The following is a 19,296-nucleotide window of genomic DNA, read 5'->3' as shown; positions in this document are numbered from 1 at the left end:
CAGCACAGCCCTGATCCTGAGTGAGCAATGAGCTCCTTCTAGCAAACCACTGTCACATTTTGGCTGCTCTGGCATTTGAGTAACTCTCTGAAAAATAATTCAAATTCCATAATGATTTCAGTGATGATGAATCCTCCTGTGCAGACATCACTCTGTGTGCACACAAACCTTAATCCTGCAGTCACAGAGAAGCAATGCCCAGGTTACACAGAATAGGAAGGAATCCTCATGGTCTGTGCCTTATCCCTGTGTTTATCTGGGTCACAGCTTGGTTGAGTAACCCCTGATTAAAAGCACTCTCACTGAGGAGAGCTTGGAGCACTGCCATGAACACGACACATAAGAGGCAGCACTTTGGGGAGGAGACAAAAACATTATGTAAATGGATATTTCACAACAGCATCTATATTTTCAAAGTAAATTTTCTATGGGAAAACTGCAGGTTTTAGAAATGTGTGTAGCCAGGGATGATGAATACAGCTTCTCTTGGTACTGCCATCCATTTAAGTTGTATAAACTTAAATGCCATGTTTTCCTTGCTTTGGCTCTGCCAGTGGCACTTTGAACTGGAGACTGCTCTGCTCTGCACCTGTGTAGCCAGAGTGAGCTCTGGGTGTTCAGGGGATGTGTATGGCACTGTCAAAGGGAAGGTATACAAAGAGCCCTCTGATAATATTCCCTGTGGTAAAACAATTGTCCTCCTTGTGTCTCAGATGAGTCTGCTTTCATATCCCCTCTTAAAGTGAGTGAATTACCCAGCCTGTGATCAGGACTGAGGAGGAGCTGTGGCACTGAACACAATCTGAATTAAATCCCAGAGGAGTTGTTGGCCTCCATGGAGGGGATGATAATTCAAGATCCCCAAACCCAGCCAGGCTTGCAGACTCAGAGGCCCCAAGTGCTTTGTGCCTGCCTTTTGGGAAACCCAAGGTTTATTCTAATTTCTGTGACAGATGGCATGCAGAGAAGCTCAGATTAGAGCCCAGTGCAGAGTACAAGGGGTGGATCAGAGTCCTTCTTCAAGTGCCACTTGCCCCAGCAAAGTGGGGACACCAGAGGATACAGAAGTTGCTGTCTGACCCCATCCCTGGTTCTGACCCTAGCACTGGTTCATTCCCACCTGAGCCCAGGATGCAGTGGCAGAGGCACAGCCCAGGAAAGTGGTGTCTGTAGAATATGGATCAACTCCTGCAGGCTATGGAGTCTACCCAGAGAGGAGAGACCTCTGCCCGTGTGACACCACAGAAGAGATCCCTGCCATACACACACACAGGGGTGCCACCTCAAACCCTGCACCTTTCCAGCAGCACAGCACAGCTCCCTGTGGCTCCTGAGGGGCTCCAGGGCACACTCCTGTGTGACACCTGTGCTCTGGTACAGGTATCCATAGGCTGGGCATGCCCCAGCCCATGCACCACCCAGGGATCAGTATCCCTAGGAGTGTTTTCCCTTTGGCATGGCTGGGAACACCCTCTGTGGCAGGGGGTAGTGCTGCTGTCAAATGCAGACACATCTCTGCCTGAGACACACCAACCTTCTCCACAGCAGGGTGCAGGGCTGCTTGGGCAGAGAGCATTATCTGACCCCTGTGGCTGCACCAGGCAGTGCTCTTTGCACAGCTGCCAGCTCTCAGTGGTGTCTGATGTCTGAGGCTGCTGTCGTTTATCAGCGTGGCAAAGAGATTTACCTCTGCTTTATGTGCTGGCAGGATATTTACCCCCAGAGGTTCTGCAGCAACCATCTCCAATAGGGTATTTCTTTGACACTTTGCCCACTTATCTGTGATTACAGACCTGTGCTGGTCTTTGTTTTGCTTGTTTGGTCCTTCACCCAGCCAGGACCTGTGCCCTGATGGTACCAGCCTTCTGCTGTGGGACCAGCAGCTCTTGTGCATGTCCAGCACACAGCACAACACAGCCAGCACTAACTGGAGTGCTGAGGGCTGTTTTACAGTGCATGGCACTGTCACCCTGATTTTTTAAGATTTTTCTAAGCTTTCTGATGTTTACATTCTTGTATGTAACAAACTTTCTCACACACTTTATATAAATAACTTATTGTTTTGCATTCTTTTAAAGAAAAGAAGAAATTTGATAAACTGTTGTTTATCCAGTGTCATTGGAGAGGTGGCACTGTCACCCTCCAATCCACTGTCACTTTTAGAAATCTATAAATATTAGAGTCAAACATTTAAAACTCTCTTTTACCTTGAAAAGAGCAGCATGTCCACGTCATAGTATTCCATGTCCTATAGTGAGGGAACGCCTAACAGTAAGATCACACCATTAGAAATCAAAGATGTGCAGTTTGAGGACTATAAAAAAAAGAAATCTGATTGAGCTTTCTCACACACACACTTTTTCCCAGCACAATACTCAATTTCACAAACTCTCTATTCCTGTACCCAAAGTAATCCTTACTACCAGTGTTAGCACAGGCAGGAATTGTAAAGTGAGTCCCTAATTCTTGGCAAGAGGCTGGCAAAGTCAAGTCCTGAAGCAAATGGCAAAATCTGCACTTACTCTTAAAATTCAGGATTTCATTTCTCCTCTGAGCTGCGCTGCAGATCTCCCAGCCTGTCCCTACCACTACCTACAAAGCATTTTATGTGAAATGTTGCACATATGCTGGAAGTGGCTGGGTCAGCAAGGCCCAGAGTCTTGTGTTCACATCTGTGACCCAAGGGGGAAATGCAAATTTCTCTCCAGGCTCCTCAGTGTGCTGGAGCCCACACGCTCCTCAGCTTAGACATGTGTCCTAAAGCTTCATCAATGGAATTTTGCAGCATTATCTCTCTGCTCATGTATCAATACGTGTCCAGACAATTTCTTTGGACCACACAGCCTCTAGGTTAAGAAGCAAGAAGCTGATAAGGCCAGCAGGCAAGGAGGACAGCGTGCTGACCCTTGCCAGGGTAGCCATTCCTTCTCGGGAGATAAGTGTCCCCCAGTGCAGAGTGGGCCTCTGGAGTGACCAATGAGTGTGCACAGCCACCAAGGCCCTCTCCCCCTTCCCCTTTATAACCAGGGCTGCCAGGGGGTGACTCCAAACCTGCTCTGAGCGGTCACTGCAAGGGGACAGAGCCAGCAGCTCCTGCACAATGACGCTGACCCAAGCCGAGAAAGCCGCCGTGGTCACCGTCTGGGCCAAGGTGGCCACCCAGGCTGATGCCATTGGGGCAGAGTCACTGGAGAGGTAAGGCCCCAGCAGGCCCCCAAAGAGGGCTTTGCTGTTGGGATGCATCTCATGTAGAACCTGGGAGAGTGAGAGCACGCTGGGACCAGGGAGACTTGATGAAGAGTTGTGCTGTTTGATGTGTAATCTTCAGGAGTTATATCTGTGCTATTAAATGCTTCACAATCCAGCAGTAAACCATGATTTTTTAACAATTTAATAGGTTTATTTTTTCTTTATAGCCATACAGAAGAATTCATAGCCAGAAGCACTGGCGAGGAATTCAAAACCATTCATACTCGGTGTCCTAAACACCATTATCCCTGTTAGGGGATAAACTTGAAGTGGTTTATTGTACAAGTGATGCACTTTCTCTTACAGTTTTTGTGCATTTAGAGAATAGCTGTCCACTAAATTCACTGGATGCTCAGTTTTCATTGTTCCAGTTGTTAGGTAACAAACTGTTAGGAAACAAGACAGCTGGACTCCCTGCTTGAAGCATGGCACAGTAATTTAAAGTCCATACCAATTAAGCAAGATGGCATAAAAGGCTCTTTGAATTATCAGACATTTTTATGTTATTCAAAGTGATTGAAATGCTCTTTACAGCTCAGTATAAAGTACTGTGATCCTCCTTTCAGGATTCTGAGTACCATTTGTATAAATTCTTGTTTTGTCATTTTTTGTTTGAAGGTCCTGGAAACTTCATTATAATGTAATACAGGAAATTTGGTGACAAGCTGCGGCTTTTATTTTTTAAAACAAAACCAAACAAAACCAAACACATAACTGCATTAAGTTTTTAATAATTTTTAACACTTAATTCTTCTCTAGTACATACAGATAAACTTGCTGTCTCATCTGCATGTGCTGCAGAAGGTTCACACTGCACTTGTTCTGAGGTTTTACCACCTCTTACCATTTTTCTGCTGACCCTCTTCTCACGTTCTCCTCCAGGCTTTTCTTCAGCTACCCCCCCACAAAAACCTACTTCCCTCACTTTGATCTGAGCCAGGGCTCAGCTCAGCTCCGTGGCCACGGCTCCAAGGTGATGAGTGCCATCGGGGAGGCCGTGAAGAACATCGATGACATCCGCAAGGCTTTGGCCAAGCTCAGCGAGCTGCACGCTTACATCCTCAGGGTGGACCCCGTGAACTTCAAGGTGAGTGAGCACAGAGACTTTCAGGGGTGGAAAGGTGGTCCTGCCATGACAAAGATGGTCCTGCCATCACAAAATTACAGACCACAGGTCACGTGGGCTAAGGGCAGCTTGATCCCTGACTGTGCTGGTTTCTCATACAATTTTTAACCGGAGACTGGGTCTTTTAATGGAAGTTCTGGCCCAGGACAGGCAAAGAACTCCTCAGGGAGCTCCTGTGGTTTGTGTTGGACAGACTCAAATCTCTGCTGGTTTTGCTGTAATTCATGAATCTGCTTCACACATCAAGCTACATCACCTGTCTTGAACAAAGTTTTGATAAATTATAAGCAGTCCCACTTTGTTGCACTTGAGGAAGGAAAGGACACGTGGGAGAGGAAGGGGGATCAAGCAGTGCCTTTTGCCCTATAAAAAAGAAAACTGTGCTTCTTCACTCCCATCTCAGGCAGCAGCACTGCCTGGTTGGGACATGTAGCTGTCATCCCTGAGCACACTGGGCCCAAGGTCCATTGCTGACCCCTACACTGATACCTGGCACTCACTGTGATGGATTTCATGCTGCTTTCCCTTACAGCTGCTTTCCCACTGTATCCTGTGCTCCGTGGCTGCCCACTACCCCAGTGACTTCACCCCAGAAGTTCATGCTGCGTGGGACAAGTTCCTGTCCAGTATTTCCTCTGTTCTGACGGAGAAGTACAGATAAATCACCTCAAGAGAGGGCAAGGGAGGCCCATCCACAGCCCAGCCCTGCTGCCAGGCTTTGGGATATCATCCCTTCCTGGGCAGCTCTTTAAATCCCTGCTGCAGGGGCTCAGTCATCTGCAAAACCCAATAAACAATTCAAATGTGAGCTGTGGTCTCTGTGCTTTCTTCTCAGTATGTTGTGCCCACACCTGACTGTTTAGGCAGGGGTGTTCTGAAATGTCTACAAAATATGGAGAGGGAATATTAAACTTTATAAACTGCTGTACTAATTCATATACTAATGAACTCATACTAATTCATGTGCCAGTTCAGTGGGGATAACAAAAAATTCAGTGGGAGCAACATAGCATTGAGCAGAAGCCCAGGACAGGCTGGAGGGACTTTAAATCCTGCTGCAGGGGCTCAGTCATCTGCAAACCCAATAAACAATTCAAATGTGAGCTGTGGTCTCTGTGCTTTCTTCTCAGTATGTTGTGCCCACACCTGACTGTTTAGGCAGGGGTGTTCTGAAATGTCTACAAAATATGGAGAGGGAATATTAAACTTTATAAACTCTTGTACTAATTCATATACTAATGAACATTCATTAGGTGCCAGTTCAGTGGGGATAACATAATATATAACAAACATAACATAACATAACATAACATAACATAAACATTCAGTGGGAGCAACATAGCATTGAGCAGAAGCCCAGAATGGGCTGAAGCCCTGTGACTGCAGCTGCTCACCAAGGTATATCCACCACAGTCTGTCTCCAGACTGACCAGCAAAGTCTTTTACCCTGCTAGGACCCATCCAAAACCCATCCCAGCCTGTTGGAACCAAACCTGCATTGCAATGCAGGGCATTGTCCTCTCATTGTGCCTCTCTCCATGGGGTAGGGCTGTGGTATCTGATGTGTTTCTTCTGTGGGATAACCCCACTGTGCAGCCACTGCACCCCACTGCCCACTCACCTCAATGGGAGGAGGTGAAGAGCAAAGGAAGATAAAAGCAATAAAAATTTGGGGTCAAGATCAAATAAACACACAGAAATAATTGTTTAGTAAGTGAAGACTAAGTGGAAGCACAGGGAATAAAACAAAACAGGGGATGCAAAGGCACTCACCACATCCCATAGGCAGGCTGATGTTCAGCCAGTTCATGAGCAAAAACTGTAAATAACCCCCCTAAAACTCCCCCAGACCCCTTCTTTTCCCTTTGATTGCTGAGCATGGTGTTACATGGTATGAAATGCCTCTTTGATTAGTTGGGCCTATCTGCCTGGCTGTGTCCTCTCCCAGCACCTCAAAATCTATTCCCTGGGTGGGGGCAGAGTGAGAAGCAGGGACAGTCTCGATGCTGTGCAAATGCTGCTCACACAAAATCTGGAACATCAGCCTTTTACTGGGGCAGTTTGGCCAGAAACCTGAAGCACAGGACCATGTCAGCTCCTGCCTCGGAGACTTGTGGCATGAAACAGTGGGTGCAAAGCCTTCAGCCTGCTCTGATGGCCACCCTGAGCCAGCACTGCACGTGGCAGTCCTCATCTCATCCATGGGATTTAGGGACTGTGTTTGGACAAGGGGGAAAAATGTGATATTGTCACTATAGGACATGAAAGAACACAAGCTCACCACCGTTCTCAAGGTGAAGGAAAAAAGGGAAGTTTATTTTCTGACTCCAATATTTATAGTTCTACAAAAGTGACAGTGGATTGGATGGTGACAGTGCCACCTCTCCAATGACACTGGACAAACCAACAGTCCATCAACTCTCTCCTCTTCCATAAAGGAATGCAAAACAATGAGTTATTTACAGAAAGTGTGTGAGAAAGTTCACTACAAGAATGTCAACATCAGAAGGCTTAGAAAATCTTAAAAAACCAGGGTGACATGATGTGGAAGCTCTCAGGCCATCAAATGGCTCCAAACATCTAAATGTCACCACAGCAGCTTTTAAAGCATTCTGCATCCATGGGTGTCAGGTAACCTGGAGGTTTAAATCCATGACTTATGTGCTAAGTCAGCATTTGGTGTGTCCCTTACCCCATGTTTGCGCCAACTCCTTCCTGCAGAGGCTGACAGAAGGGCGTGAGAGTCAGAGGAAATGGCCTCAGGTTGTGCCAGGAGAGGCTTAGGTTGGATATCAAGAAAATTTACTCCACTGAAAGCCTTGTCAGGCACTGGCACAGGCTGTCCAGGGCAGTAGTGGAGTCCCTGTCCCTGGAGGGATTTAGCAGATGTGTAGATGTGGCTTCTGGGGACCTGCTTTAGTGCTGGCCTTGGCAGTGCTGGGGGAATGGTTGGGCTCGAGGATCCTAGACACCTTTTCCAACATGAATAATTTGATTATTCTAACATTCTGTTACTGTATGATCAGACACCCTGGGGCCTGAGGGATTTCCCAGCATTTATGGGGAGAGGCAGGAGCACATGTTGGGGTGGGAAGAAGGGAACGAGTCCAAGACTGACAAGCACCACAAGATGGACTTTAGGAAGACTGTGAACCCAAAGAGGAGGCTGTTCCCTGCCTGGAATTCTCTGGGAAGGCCTGTCCATGGCCCCTACTCAGAGACCATGGGGCTCTTGGGGCAGAGAGGGGCTGCATGTGCCAAAGTCTGGAGGGGACATGGGACACTTGTGGGACGTACCTCAACACCCTCAGAGCCAAGGAGGACCCCGGCCCATCTGTGAAGAATGATGGACCACAATAACAGGTTTGGGGACATGCCATTCAGGGTGGACAAGGCTGTGGCACCCCTGGGACATGCCTGGGGCTGCTGCTGTCCAAGAGGTGGCCTGGTGAGGTGCTGCCCCCTGCCCCATTGTGGTGTTGGGCTGGTGCAGAGGGGCAGGACAGGCCGCTGGGGCCCCCAGGGGCCTCCTTAGGGCAGGGCCCCCCATGAGGCATCTGGGGCCCCCCAGGCAGTGCTGCAGCCGCTCCCAGGCCCGGCCATCCCCCCGCCCCTCAGTGTGATAAGATAAGGCTGGGTGGAGGTGCTAGCAGCTATAAAAGGCGTCCCTGCAGTGCTGCTGCCACCAATCCCTGGCCACTCCTGCAGCCGCCACCATGCTGACCGCCGAGGACAAGAAGCTGATCCAGCAGATATGGGGCAAGCTGGGCGGCGCCGAGGAGGAGATCGGAGCCGAGGCCCTGACAAGGTACAGACCTGGGGACCTCATGGGACAGGGGACAAGAGGGTGGGAGCCGCACGGAGGGGCTGGCACGGTGGGTCCAGCTGCGGTCAGCACCACTGACTGTCCCACTCTGCCAGGATGTTCTACTCCTACCCCCCAACCAAGACCTACTTCCCCCACTTCGACCTGTCCCCGGGCTCTGACCAGATCCGTGGCCATGGCAAGAAGGTGGTGGCTGCCCTGAGCACTGCCATCAAGAACATAGACAACCTCAGCCAGGCTCTGTCTGAGCTCAGCAACCTGCACGCCTACAACCTGCGTGTGGACCCCGTCAACTTCAAGGCATGCAGGGGGAACGGGGAATGGGGAACGGGGAATGGGGAACGGGGAACAGGGAATGGGGAATGGGGACAGGGATCAGAATGGGGGGACAGGGAGCAGGGGATGGGGAATGGGGACTGAGGGATCGGGATGGGAGCCGGGGGATGGAAGACAGGGGATGCAGGAGGGTGGACAACAGGGGATGGGGTACCGGGGGGTGTGGGACTGGGACCGGGATGGGGACATTGGTGCTAAGCCCCGTTTTTCCTTGCAGTTCCTGTCGCAGTGCTTGCAGGTGGCGCTGGCTACCCGCCTGGGTAAGGACTACAGCCCCGAGGTGCACTCTGCCGTCGACAAGTTCATGTCGGCCGTGGCCAGCGTGCTGGCTGAGAAGTACAGATAAGCTGTCAGCCGTGCCTGTGTACCATCAATAAAAAAAAAGATTCTTCTGCTGCAGCAATGCCTCCGTTTGTGCCGGGGCCGGGGGCTGGGCTGGGCTGGGCTGGAGTGTTCCTGATGGAGGGAGGGGGCTGCAGGGGTGGTGGAGGAGGTACGGGAAGGGCAGCACCAGCCCTGGGCTCCCTGGGTGTCCCCAGGGCCCTGCTGGCTTCCAACCCTCCCTAGCACGGGATGCATCTGATGGCAGCACCCAGGGAATGAAGCTGTGCCTGCAATCCTCCAGGGAGAAGAGCAAAGCCTGCACCAAGACTAATATGATCCTTGCATTCCCCTGAAGGATTCCTGGGGGTGACGGGGGTGTAGGGTAAATCCTGCCTGTCTCCATCTATCAAGATGGCTTTTTAAGGCTTTATTAGGAGTGCTGCAGGAGCTAAGTGCTTGCATGAGCTCCAGAAGCAATCTGAGAATTCATGGAGTGAAAAAAGTCCACCGCAGACCATTAAACACAAAGAGTGTTCTGGGACTCAAGCTCCTGAACCACAAATCCCAGTCAAGTGCCAGGGAAGAACCTCCACACCTGCCCCAGGTGTCTGCTCGTCCCCTGGGACCTGGGCAGGGTAGGAATGGGATGGACAAAGCTGCAGTCCAGTATAGGAACACTGGTTTCAGGACTTTGGAGCCTGAATTTTAAAAGAATCAGTGATCACAGGTGGAGGGCTCCGAGATACTAAATTAGCCGTGGGTTTGTTCTGTGCTGTGACACCAGAGGGAGGAGATGAGATCCTGCAGGAGAGAGGTGCCTGAGTGTCCAGGTGTGGGCAGGTGGGGGCATGCAGGGACCCTGCCTGCTCACAAACAGGCCTGGCAGTGCCTGAACGCAGCAGCACCTGCAGGTGAACCCACAGCACTCCAAACACATCCCAGTCCACATCCCAGTGGGCTCATGTGCATTTGCACCCGTTTGTTTTTGTGCCACCGGTCTGAAGGGCTCTGCTGCCTTGGCAGCTCTCCCCATGCACACACATGCAGCAGACACTGCCCTGCTGCTGCTGCTGCTGTTTCCCAGAAAAACAGCCCCCCAGCCCTCCCTCCCCACTCTGAAGCAGTGCCAGCCCGAGCTAATCTCCCCCAAACACAAATGATAAGAACCTCAGCCACGGAGGAAACACGGGTGTGAGCTGTCACTGCTGGTCTGCGCCACCTGCCGAACCCACTGCGAGCTCTGCGAGCCCCCTCACCCTCCCTGCCTTCCTCACCACCCTCATCTTCCTTGCCCTTGTTACATTCCTCATCATTCGGAGCACACGGGGCTCGCCACAGACCACAGTGATCTTCCCAAAGCTCTTGCAGTGCTCAGTGCTGATGCCATGGCTCTGCCCAGAAGTCAGGGTCCCTCAGTGCCCCAGAGCAGCAGGGCCAGCACACACAGTGCCCCAGGGCAGTGCAGGACAGGGGGCTGGGGCAGGGCAGCTCCAGGCTCTGCTGGCCTGGCAGTGGCTCAAGGAGCAGGGGCTGCAGAGGACACACTCTGTGGGGTGGTGTGGGGTACACGGGTGTGGGGTGTGCTGAGGAGCCAGAGCAGGGAGTGCAGTGGGGCAGCCGTGCCCAGGGATGTGTTGGGGGCAGAGGGCAGAGCAGGGACAGCACAAGGACCTGCGTGGAGGGGCAGTGTGTGTCCTGGGGCAGCTCGGGGGGTGTGTGCAGGCTGCTGGATGGTCAGGCTGTGCATGCAGGTGCACACGGGGCTGTGTGGGGGTGTGGGGCACAGACTCCCCCACGCTGCTGCGCCAACACCTGGCCAGAACACATCCAGGCTGTGCCAGTCCCATGCCAAGGGACACACACGGGCTCCTCCGCCGGTGCCAGTGCAGACCCTAACCACAACCCATGGCAGCCCGGGCACTACCGCTAAACCTAAACCGCATCCTAACCCCAAGCCTAGCCTTAAGCCTGACCCTGCTGTTCTGTCAGCCTGTGTCCGCGGGGCAGAGACCATCCACTCGCTCTGGGACAAGCCGTGACTTTAATCCCGAGCCGGCGCCCCGAGGCAGAGCCGCCCGCCGGTGCCGGTGCCGGTGCCCGGGCAGAGCGGAGCGGAGCGGGGCGGGGCAGGGCAGGGCAGGGCAGGGCGGCCCCTCCTGGCCGGGCTCCAGCAGCCCCGGGCCGGGCGGAGCCCCAGCACCGCATATAAGGGCGGCGGCGGGCAGCGGGGACACCCGTGCTGGCGCTGCCGACTCGGAGGTGACACCATGGTGCTGTCCGCCGCAGACAAGACCAACGTCAAGGGCGTTTTCGCCAAAATCGGCGGCCAGGCCGACGAATATGGCGCCGATGCCCTGGAGAGGTATCGTGGGTGTCCCCTGTGTGACCCTCTGTCTCTCGTCTCCAGCCCCGACTCCCTCGCATCTGCCCCCTCTTGTCCCCATCCTTTGCCACCCTGTCCCTGTCTCAGCTGTCTCTGAACCGTTCTGTTCTGCAGGATGTTCGCCACCTACCCCGCCACCAAGACCTACTTCCCCCACTTCGACTTAGGAAAGGGCTCTGCTCAGGTCAAGGGGCACGGCAAGAAGGTGGCGGGCGCCCTGGTGGAAGCTGTCAACCACATCGATGACCTCGCTGGTGCCCTCTCCAAGCTCAGCGACCTCCACGCCCAAAAACTCCGTGTGGACCCTGTCAACTTCAAAGTGAGTGTCCAGGGAGAGGTGACCAGCCCAGCTTCCCTCCTGCTCCTCCTGGCTACTCCCTTCCCTCCTTCCCTTGCTCACCACATCGTTTTGCCTTCCAGCTGCTGGGCCAGTGCTTCCTGGTGGCAGTGGCCACCCGCAACCCCGGTCTGCTGACCCCAGAGGTCCACGCTTCCCTGGACAAGTTCCTGTGTGCCGTGGGCACCGTGCTGACTGCCAAGTACCGTTAAGGCGTGTGCTGTGGCCAGAGCTGGAGCCAACACCCCACCAGCCCTCCGACAGCCAGCAGTCAAATGTTCTGAAATAAAATCTCTTGCATTTGTGCTGCAGCCCCGGTGTCCTGCTCTGTGTGCTGCCCGCGGGAAGGGAGCGGGAGGGATGTGCTCTGGGGGTCTGGACTGGAGGTCTCCCCATCAGGTGGGTGCATGGAGGAAAAGGGCTCCGGTTTTGCTGTCCCTGAGAGGAGGCAGCATTTGGGCAAGACACTGTCTTGCTGCCATGGTAGGAAACAGAGCATTTCTGGGCACCAGTGCAGAGGAGAGACTCATGGATCTGGGGGTCCCACCAGAATTCCACACTGGGATCCCCTCTTGCACCACCAGCCCCGTGCACCCTTCTTCAGGACAGAGCTGGAGGACATCTCCTCCTGAAAATCTTTCAGGAGACACAGGGGCTTCTGACACCAGTGATCCTCTGCCTGGTAGCAGATTGGGAATAGCCTGAGGGCCTCCCTGTGCCAGGACATCTTTCCTTGCACACCCAGCACACAGGGTCTTCTTCTGCCTCCACCAAACAGCCCATTGCTGGGTGTCACTGTGGAGGGGCCCTGGGGAGCTGCAAGGGGAGCAGATGGGGCTCAGTCCAGATCCAGCAGTGTGGGGAGGTGTCAGGGCCCCACAAAAAGGAGCCCAGGGGTTGTGCTGCTGTCTGCACCCCCAGCCCTTATCGCAGCCCACAGCAGGGTGGCCGTGGTGGGGGCTGATAAAGGAACGTGTGGGCTCTCCTCCAGCTGTGGGTGTGGTGGGAGACTGGGCAGCAGATACTCCCAGGAGGCCACAACCTGCCAGGTGCTGAGTAAGGGCTGGGAGGTCCTCAGTGAGGAGGGGAAGGATCAAGGAAGCCCCAGGGTGGCTCACGAAGCCAGCCAAGGTTGCCACAGGCTCCTCTGATCTTGGCACTGGCAAGGATGGCCTCTTCCATAATCCCATGGCCTCCAGGCGCTGTCAGTGAATGCACAGAGACAGGAGAAACTCCAACAATGCCAAAGAGAGGAGGAGGCCCTTCAGAGTCTCTTCTGCAAAGCACCACAGGTGTCATGAGCCCACACACCCTCTGTTCCTGAGCACAGTGAGGAAGGGAGGAGAAAGCCAGTCAGGGCATCACTGGCCAATCTGATCCACCTTTATGGAGCAGGTGTTGGAGCAGGTTCCACCCTTCCAGCCAGGAACATCACCCAGGCAGGGCTGTAGGCACAATGTCCTGGGGATCTTGTGGAGAACCAGGATATGGTGGGGACTCAGGGCACGCAGGTGTGCACGGAGGTGTGAACTGCTGTGGAAAGCATTGGAAAGGGCCAGTATCAAATCCAGCACGGACTTGGACTCCTCCAAACCCAGCCAGCGAGGGCCCTCATGGTCCACAGCATGGTGGGTACAGGAGAGAAGATGTAAGAGCAATGTGGGAACAATGTGTATGTGAGGGGTGAGAGCTGTTCCCAGCTTGCTTCAGCTTCTGACTGCTCCCGAGCTGTGCTGTGCCCTCAGGCAGGACACGTTGGGTGGCAGTGGCAGTGTCCTGCCTCTGCAGCACTTTGCCAGGGCTCTGCCTGGCCAGAGAACCGCCGGGCTCGTGTTGTCCCAGCCGTTTGTCCCTGCTGCCACAAGATGGGGACCTCCAGCCGTGGTGCTTTATCGGGGCCGGGCAGAGGGCTGGGAGCAGCAGGGCTGGGAGCAGCAGGGCTGCCAGCCAGCCCCAGGGCTTTGGGGACACTGGTGCCAGCTTGGAGGGGGTGCAGGACCCCTCCCCATCAGCCCTGCTGAGAGTTCCAGCCCCGAGCCCCCTGCTCTGGCTCAGAGCACTGGGGTCCCCTCGCTGGGCATCCCTTGGTGGCCGTGGCTGTGTGTGACACAGCCAGCCCTGTGGGACAGACACACTGACCACAGCTTGGCACCCCCTTGTCGAGGTCTCTGCTGCTCAGAGTGACCCCGAGAAAAGTTGGAAAGTCTCTTTTCCCAGCCCAGCGCTTGAAGAAGGAGTCAGAGCTCTTCAGTTCTCGGTCTCAAGGTTGTTTATTGTATCTTACCTATAAAAAATTTTCTCCTGTCCAGCCGAGGTGCACTCAGCATGACAGTAGAGGCACTCTGCCTGCCCCGGGGTGGTATTATGTGTTTATACTAAAAACTACATATACAATTACTTTCCAATACCTATCACCTGTGTTAGACAGTGAGCTTCTGCTCTAAACCAATCTGTAAGTGCCAACATCACAGCAGAAGATGGAGGCCAAGAAGAAGGAGAAGGAGAAAGGCTGGACACACCCCGTTCCCTCCATCTTGCCTCCTGAACCCCCACACCAAAAACCCTAAAATCTACTTTTCCACCCCGTGATAACTTCACTAATATTCTACTTAAACTGTTGTGGCCTGCAGATCTTCACACAAGGTTGGTAACTCGCTCCATGAGTCAAAATCAAACCCACAGTGGCATTTTGGGCTCTGTGCCAGGGTCTCTGAGCCCCCTGGCAGGGGTCTGGGCTGCTCAGGACAGCCAGAGGGATGTCCTGGGTCCTGACACTCCCTGAGCTGCATCCCTGCCCAGCTGCCTCAGGACCCACCAGCACCACAGCAGCCAAGCTCTGGAGCACAGCAGGTGAAATATTTACCTGGTGCTGGCCCAGGCTGGTTTTGCAGCTGGAAAACCATTGCTGCAGCTGAGGAGAGAGTTGGAGGCAACTCCTGCACGGCCACAGAAACAGCCCCAGGGGATGCTGAGGAGGAGGATTTGGGCACAAAGCCCTCCGATCCAGGCATGGCAGCGCTCAGGAAGCTGAATCACACCAGGCAGCTTCAGCAGAAGAAAGGGGATGAGTATCTCCAGGTCATGCCTGCTTTGATGTCTCCACTCTCTGCAGGCCTTTCTGAGCTCTCATTTATTCTTGATGGACAAAGCACTCGGGGTTCAGATACCCCCAGTGTTCTGTTCTGTGGTCGCACCAAGGCAGGTGGCATCTCAGAGCTCATTCTTATTGAGAGAGGAGTCAACAACATCAGGAAATGAGCTTGATGATAATGACTTACCTGATCACAGGACTTCCACCAGGCTCTTGAGGGGCTGCAAACAGCACTGTCCAGATAGTTGGATTCTAATCTTATTATGTTGGCTATAGTCGTGTCCCTAAGGAGTGTGTCCTGGAGAGGGACACAGAAACACACACTCCTGGAGGAGGTCAAGCATCCATGGGGAGTTCAACAGGAATTCTCCATTAATTTTCTATCCTCCCAGTAGCAAGGGGGATATAGCAAACAAGCAGTGGGAAGATAGAGAATTAATTCCTCGCTGGAAGCTGATGTTAGGAGACCAGTTAAGAGATCCTCTTGCTGGAATGAGGAGGGAAAACATCATGTGTTTTACAGACTGTTCTTGTTTATACATCCCATATTGGAATTCAATATGGCAATAGTGTAACCCATGAGTGGTGCAGCCAATAGGTCTTTTGCTTCTTTGCTGTGTGTTTGGACAGCCAGTCTTTCCTAAATGTCAGATTTTTCCTGCTGAAAAGAGATTTTTCCTCCCTGATTTGTCTGAATCCTTTTGAATTTTATGCCACTGCTGGCAGCCCCTCCAGCTCAGGAACATCTGAGAACTTAATAAGGATGTTCTCCACTACAAAACAAGTTATTGATGACAGAACAGTAAATAATAATGGTAAACAAAGAACTGGAATCTGTCACGGAAGGAAAACAGACTCATCTGAAAGGATTCATTCTTGGCAAAGGCCATGACTATTACTCATCTCTTTCTTTGATTAAAAGTCCCACTGTTTGTTTTGCGTTTTGTTTTTTTTTTACTTGAACCCAACTGGTTTGTAGTTCCTTGGTTTCCTCCTTTTATTTACCCTGCTAACAATAAGAGACACTAAGGTCTTGTTCCTGTGACCCCATCCCCTCCCTCTTTTCCCAGAGATATTGAATGTTTGGAGGTGGCTTCCATCAGTTTTTGAGGTAGAGGGGATTTTTTTCCTCAGGCAAGCAGTCTGAAAATGAGGAATGATTGAAATATACTTTAATTCAAACTTTCTGGAATCCTCCCACCTCCTCCACTGGCTGTTTTGCCAGTGGAAAAAGGAAAAGTGGTAGAAGACAGAAAATGAGCATTGATTAGATTTTTCACTACAGAGATGGAAATTGAATAGAAATGCAAAATCTTTCTTCCTGCTGGTTGCTCTGTCTTCCTACCACACAGCAACCACCTGGGAGATCTGATTTTGCTTGGAGCTGAGATGCAGGCAGTGCTCTGCTGGTGACATCAGTGCTTCCTCTCTCCTTGTGTTGTTTTTCTGCATTTTTCAGCAGCAGGAGATGCCATCTGGGGAGGGCCCAGCTTTGGTTGTGTTCCTCCAGCTCCCACACAAGCAGTAATAGCAATTCCAGAGGCTACATTCCTGCCTGTTACCTTCAGCATCTGTCTGTTGGCCTGCTGCTGCTCACCAATCTGCTCTACCTTTTACAAACCTGCTGATCCCATTTGTTTCCACAGCGTCCTGTGGCAGTGAGTTCCAGAAATTCATTCTCCCACCTGCTCCAAATAAAGTCCTTTTTATCCATTTTAAATCAATCCACCAGACTGATCAATGGCCTCTAACTCTCATCAAGCACCAAGTCCACGTTCTCTTTATGAATTTGTAGGGCTGGCATGTTTTGCTCTCCAGAGAAAAATCCCAGCCTCCCCAAACCCCTTTGTATTGCAGCTACCCCATCCCTTTGATCTTTGATCTCAGTTGTCCTGCTCAGGGCTGTAAATGCACAATATTCTCACATCCTAAGATGTCCTGTTGTGACAGAACAAGGGGTGACGGTTTCAGATAAAGAGGTTTGATTTAGATTAGATGTAAAGAAGAAGTTTTTACAGTGGAGGTGGTAATACATTGGCACAGGTTACTCAGAGAGGTTGGGATGCTCCATCCCTGGAAACTTTCAAGACCAGGGTTGGATGGGGCTCTGAGCAACCTGACCTAGTGCAAGCCATCCCTGTCAATGGCAGAGGGGATGAACTAGACAACCTTTAAAAGTCCATTCCAACCCAAATTATGCCATGATTATAGGATTCCATGATCAGAGGCCAGACCTGCACAGATGTGGGTGCACCAAGCTGTTACACAACAGGCAGGAGATGTTCTCTTTGTTATTTTGCAAGCCCAAGCCTTTCCTGATGACACCACTGTATTTTTTTTTTTTAATCTGCACATCAAGGCTACAGTTTTGGCAAACCATCAGTGAGGGCTCCAGCATCTTTTTCCTGAGCTGTAATAGCCAGTTTAAGTTCAGCCTCCCCTGTTTTAGATCGCATTTCCCTATCCAGGTCACCCTCTTTATCTACACTGAAAGGATTGACCTTCTGTTTTTCCTTTTGTGAGTAACACTGAGAGCTGCACATAGCAAAGTTCCACAGAGTACATCAAATATCCTTTCAGCAGCTTCCTGCAGTGATGGAGCATCATTTGACTTTTCTGTCTAAAGCTGAAACTCCAACAGCAGAGTTTTGGTCCCTAATCCTGGGGTACAGCTCCTCGTTATTCTCTTCCTTCCCTTGTCACAGTGACTTCAAGCCAAGCTGCTGGGTGGACACAATTCAATGAAGATCTAGCTGAAAATACTTAAAACAGAGTTTTCCAGTCAGTGACACTTTTTTTATTCCTTGCACTAGGATCAGACAGAGAGAGGGGAGCAGACTGTGCCAGCTCTGTGCTCTCCAGAGACCTTTGCACATGGCCAGGAGGATCCCAGCTATGGATTTATGGAAAGCAATACAGCAAAATGTGCATTGCAGCTGCTCATCCAGAAAGCTTTTAGACATCCCTCAATAGCTGAGCAGCTCAGTGCCTTTATTAATAGTAGAAATGTATTTATCAAAATTCATGGGTCAGCACTGTTAAAGCTCTATAAATCCAATTTGCACAGGCCACCATTATTTATTTTTCCAGGTTGTTGCCTCAAAGAGGGATACTTCCAGTATCTAATCCAGACTTCTCCACAGGCCTGTCTGAAACACTGTAGGAAACACACTCTCCAGAACAGAGTCTTCCTCTTTTGTCTGACTTCCTGATGTGAAGGGCTCTGTGTTCAGGACTCATGGACCACAGGGCAGGAAGCAGAAGTGGTGAGCCCTGACCATCACAGGGACACCGACACCACTTCCAGGGTGTCACTGACTCAGACAGTCAGTGACTGTCCCTGTCCCCAGCACAGCCACAGTCCCTGAGGCTGCAGCACAAACAATCTCTGTGAGATTTTCTGAATCCTCTGGGCTCTTGGTGCCACACAGGATGGGGCAGATGCAGCTGCACCTCCTGCCTGGCTGCAGGTCTTTGTGATGCACTGACTGGGCAGGTGGAGGAAGCTTCAGCTGCTCCAGCTCCAGCTTCAGCCCCAATTCCATCTCTGCAGCCAAAGGAGACCCTCCCTGGCCCAAACTCACCCCTTTGAGGCTGCAAGGCTGCTCAGCCAAAGGGAAAAGGAGCAGCCCAGACAGTCCCTGAGCCAATGACAACATTTGCATGTCCCCATGTGTTTGGAGCAGCTGTCACTCTGGAGGTGGCATCCATCCCAGCATCCGTCCACACAGTTACAGGGAACACTGGAATGCTTCTCTTGGGAGCAAGAGACCCAAGCTGTGAAAAAAAATGGATATTGTAACACATTCTGGACCCGGCTCTGCATTGTGTTAGATAAGCTTAATTTATGCTCAGGTCTTTGACTTCTTTTTTTTTTTCTCTTTAAGAGGAAAATAACTAGAAATGGCATTTCAAGAAAGTAATTCATAAGGGCTGATTGGAGATGAGCTGATATCTTTAAAAGTAGAGTTGAAGCCTAAAATTAATGTAGAATGGGAACAGAAGGGTTTATTTGTTTTCCACTTAGAAGGAGAGCTCTGAAAATTCAAGGATAGTATCACACAGGGGCAAGGGGAAATGAACAAGCAGTGAACAAATTGAAGCTGGAAATTAGCAGAATTGTCTTTTCCCATCCCTTGAGCTGTATGTGCTCAAACTTATGGGCTGACTTCAGGGAAGGCTTCTCCTAAATCAGGAGAGGACATTGCCAGCTTTGAGCACACAGCCTGCTCTGACTGGGATTTTGGTGATGTCAGAGCTCCTGGAAAATGACAGGCACTTCCCCAGGGGACTTCCTTCCCACATCCCAAGAATTTATGACAAAGAGTAAAGTCTTGTGATGGCAAGCAGCAAAGACTGAGCTCCAGAAGTAGAAACTCCACCTCCAGGGAGCTTGTGGTTGACTGGAAACAGGTCTGAAGTCCTCAGCTAAGGAGGGCTTGACTCGAAAGGGAGTAGTGGGATTTTTGCCTGAGCAAGGACTCCGAGATTGTCCTCAAGCTGCATGATTTCAGCTGGGAACACATTAGAGGTATCCCAAGGAAAACGCAGGTAAAGGAAAATCCTTGTCTCTTTTGAAATCAGCTGGAAAATCAGAGAATGACTTGACCGTGCCTATGAAAGC

The 19,296-nt window shown here is 51.5% G+C and overlaps 3 protein-coding genes across 3 annotated transcripts; all 3 read left to right on the top strand.

The window, feature by feature from the left end:
- The first annotated feature begins 3,100 nt into the window (after positions 1-3,100).
- LOC135453939 (hemoglobin subunit pi) lies at positions 3,101-5,036 on the top strand. Its single transcript, XM_064725500.1, has 3 exons — positions 3,101-3,195; positions 4,132-4,336; positions 4,908-5,036. The coding sequence occupies exons 1-3, from the start codon at positions 3,101-3,103 to the stop codon at positions 5,034-5,036; spliced, it is 429 nt and encodes a 142-aa protein (XP_064581570.1).
- A 3,000-nt stretch (positions 5,037-8,036) lies between these two features.
- On the top strand, positions 8,037-8,936 carry LOC135454350 (hemoglobin subunit alpha-D). Its single transcript, XM_064726355.1, has 3 exons — positions 8,037-8,183; positions 8,297-8,501; positions 8,755-8,936. The coding sequence occupies exons 1-3, from the start codon at positions 8,092-8,094 to the stop codon at positions 8,881-8,883; spliced, it is 426 nt and encodes a 141-aa protein (XP_064582425.1). The 5' UTR covers positions 8,037-8,091; the 3' UTR covers positions 8,884-8,936.
- Positions 8,937-11,065: 2,129 nt separating this feature from the next.
- LOC135454349 (hemoglobin subunit alpha-A) lies at positions 11,066-11,892 on the top strand. The gene is made up of 3 exons (XM_064726354.1): positions 11,066-11,223; positions 11,359-11,563; positions 11,665-11,892. The coding sequence occupies exons 1-3, from the start codon at positions 11,129-11,131 to the stop codon at positions 11,791-11,793; spliced, it is 429 nt and encodes a 142-aa protein (XP_064582424.1). The 5' UTR covers positions 11,066-11,128; the 3' UTR covers positions 11,794-11,892.
- The last annotated feature ends 7,404 nt before the right edge of the window (positions 11,893-19,296 follow it).

Source organism: Zonotrichia leucophrys, chromosome 14 (assembly GCF_028769735.1).
Source record: "Zonotrichia leucophrys gambelii isolate GWCS_2022_RI chromosome 14, RI_Zleu_2.0, whole genome shotgun sequence".
Lineage (NCBI taxonomy): Eukaryota > Metazoa > Chordata > Aves > Passeriformes > Passerellidae > Zonotrichia > Zonotrichia leucophrys.
The sequence above is the reverse complement of the archived record's forward strand: the minus strand, read 5'-3'. Positions and strand labels throughout refer to the sequence as shown.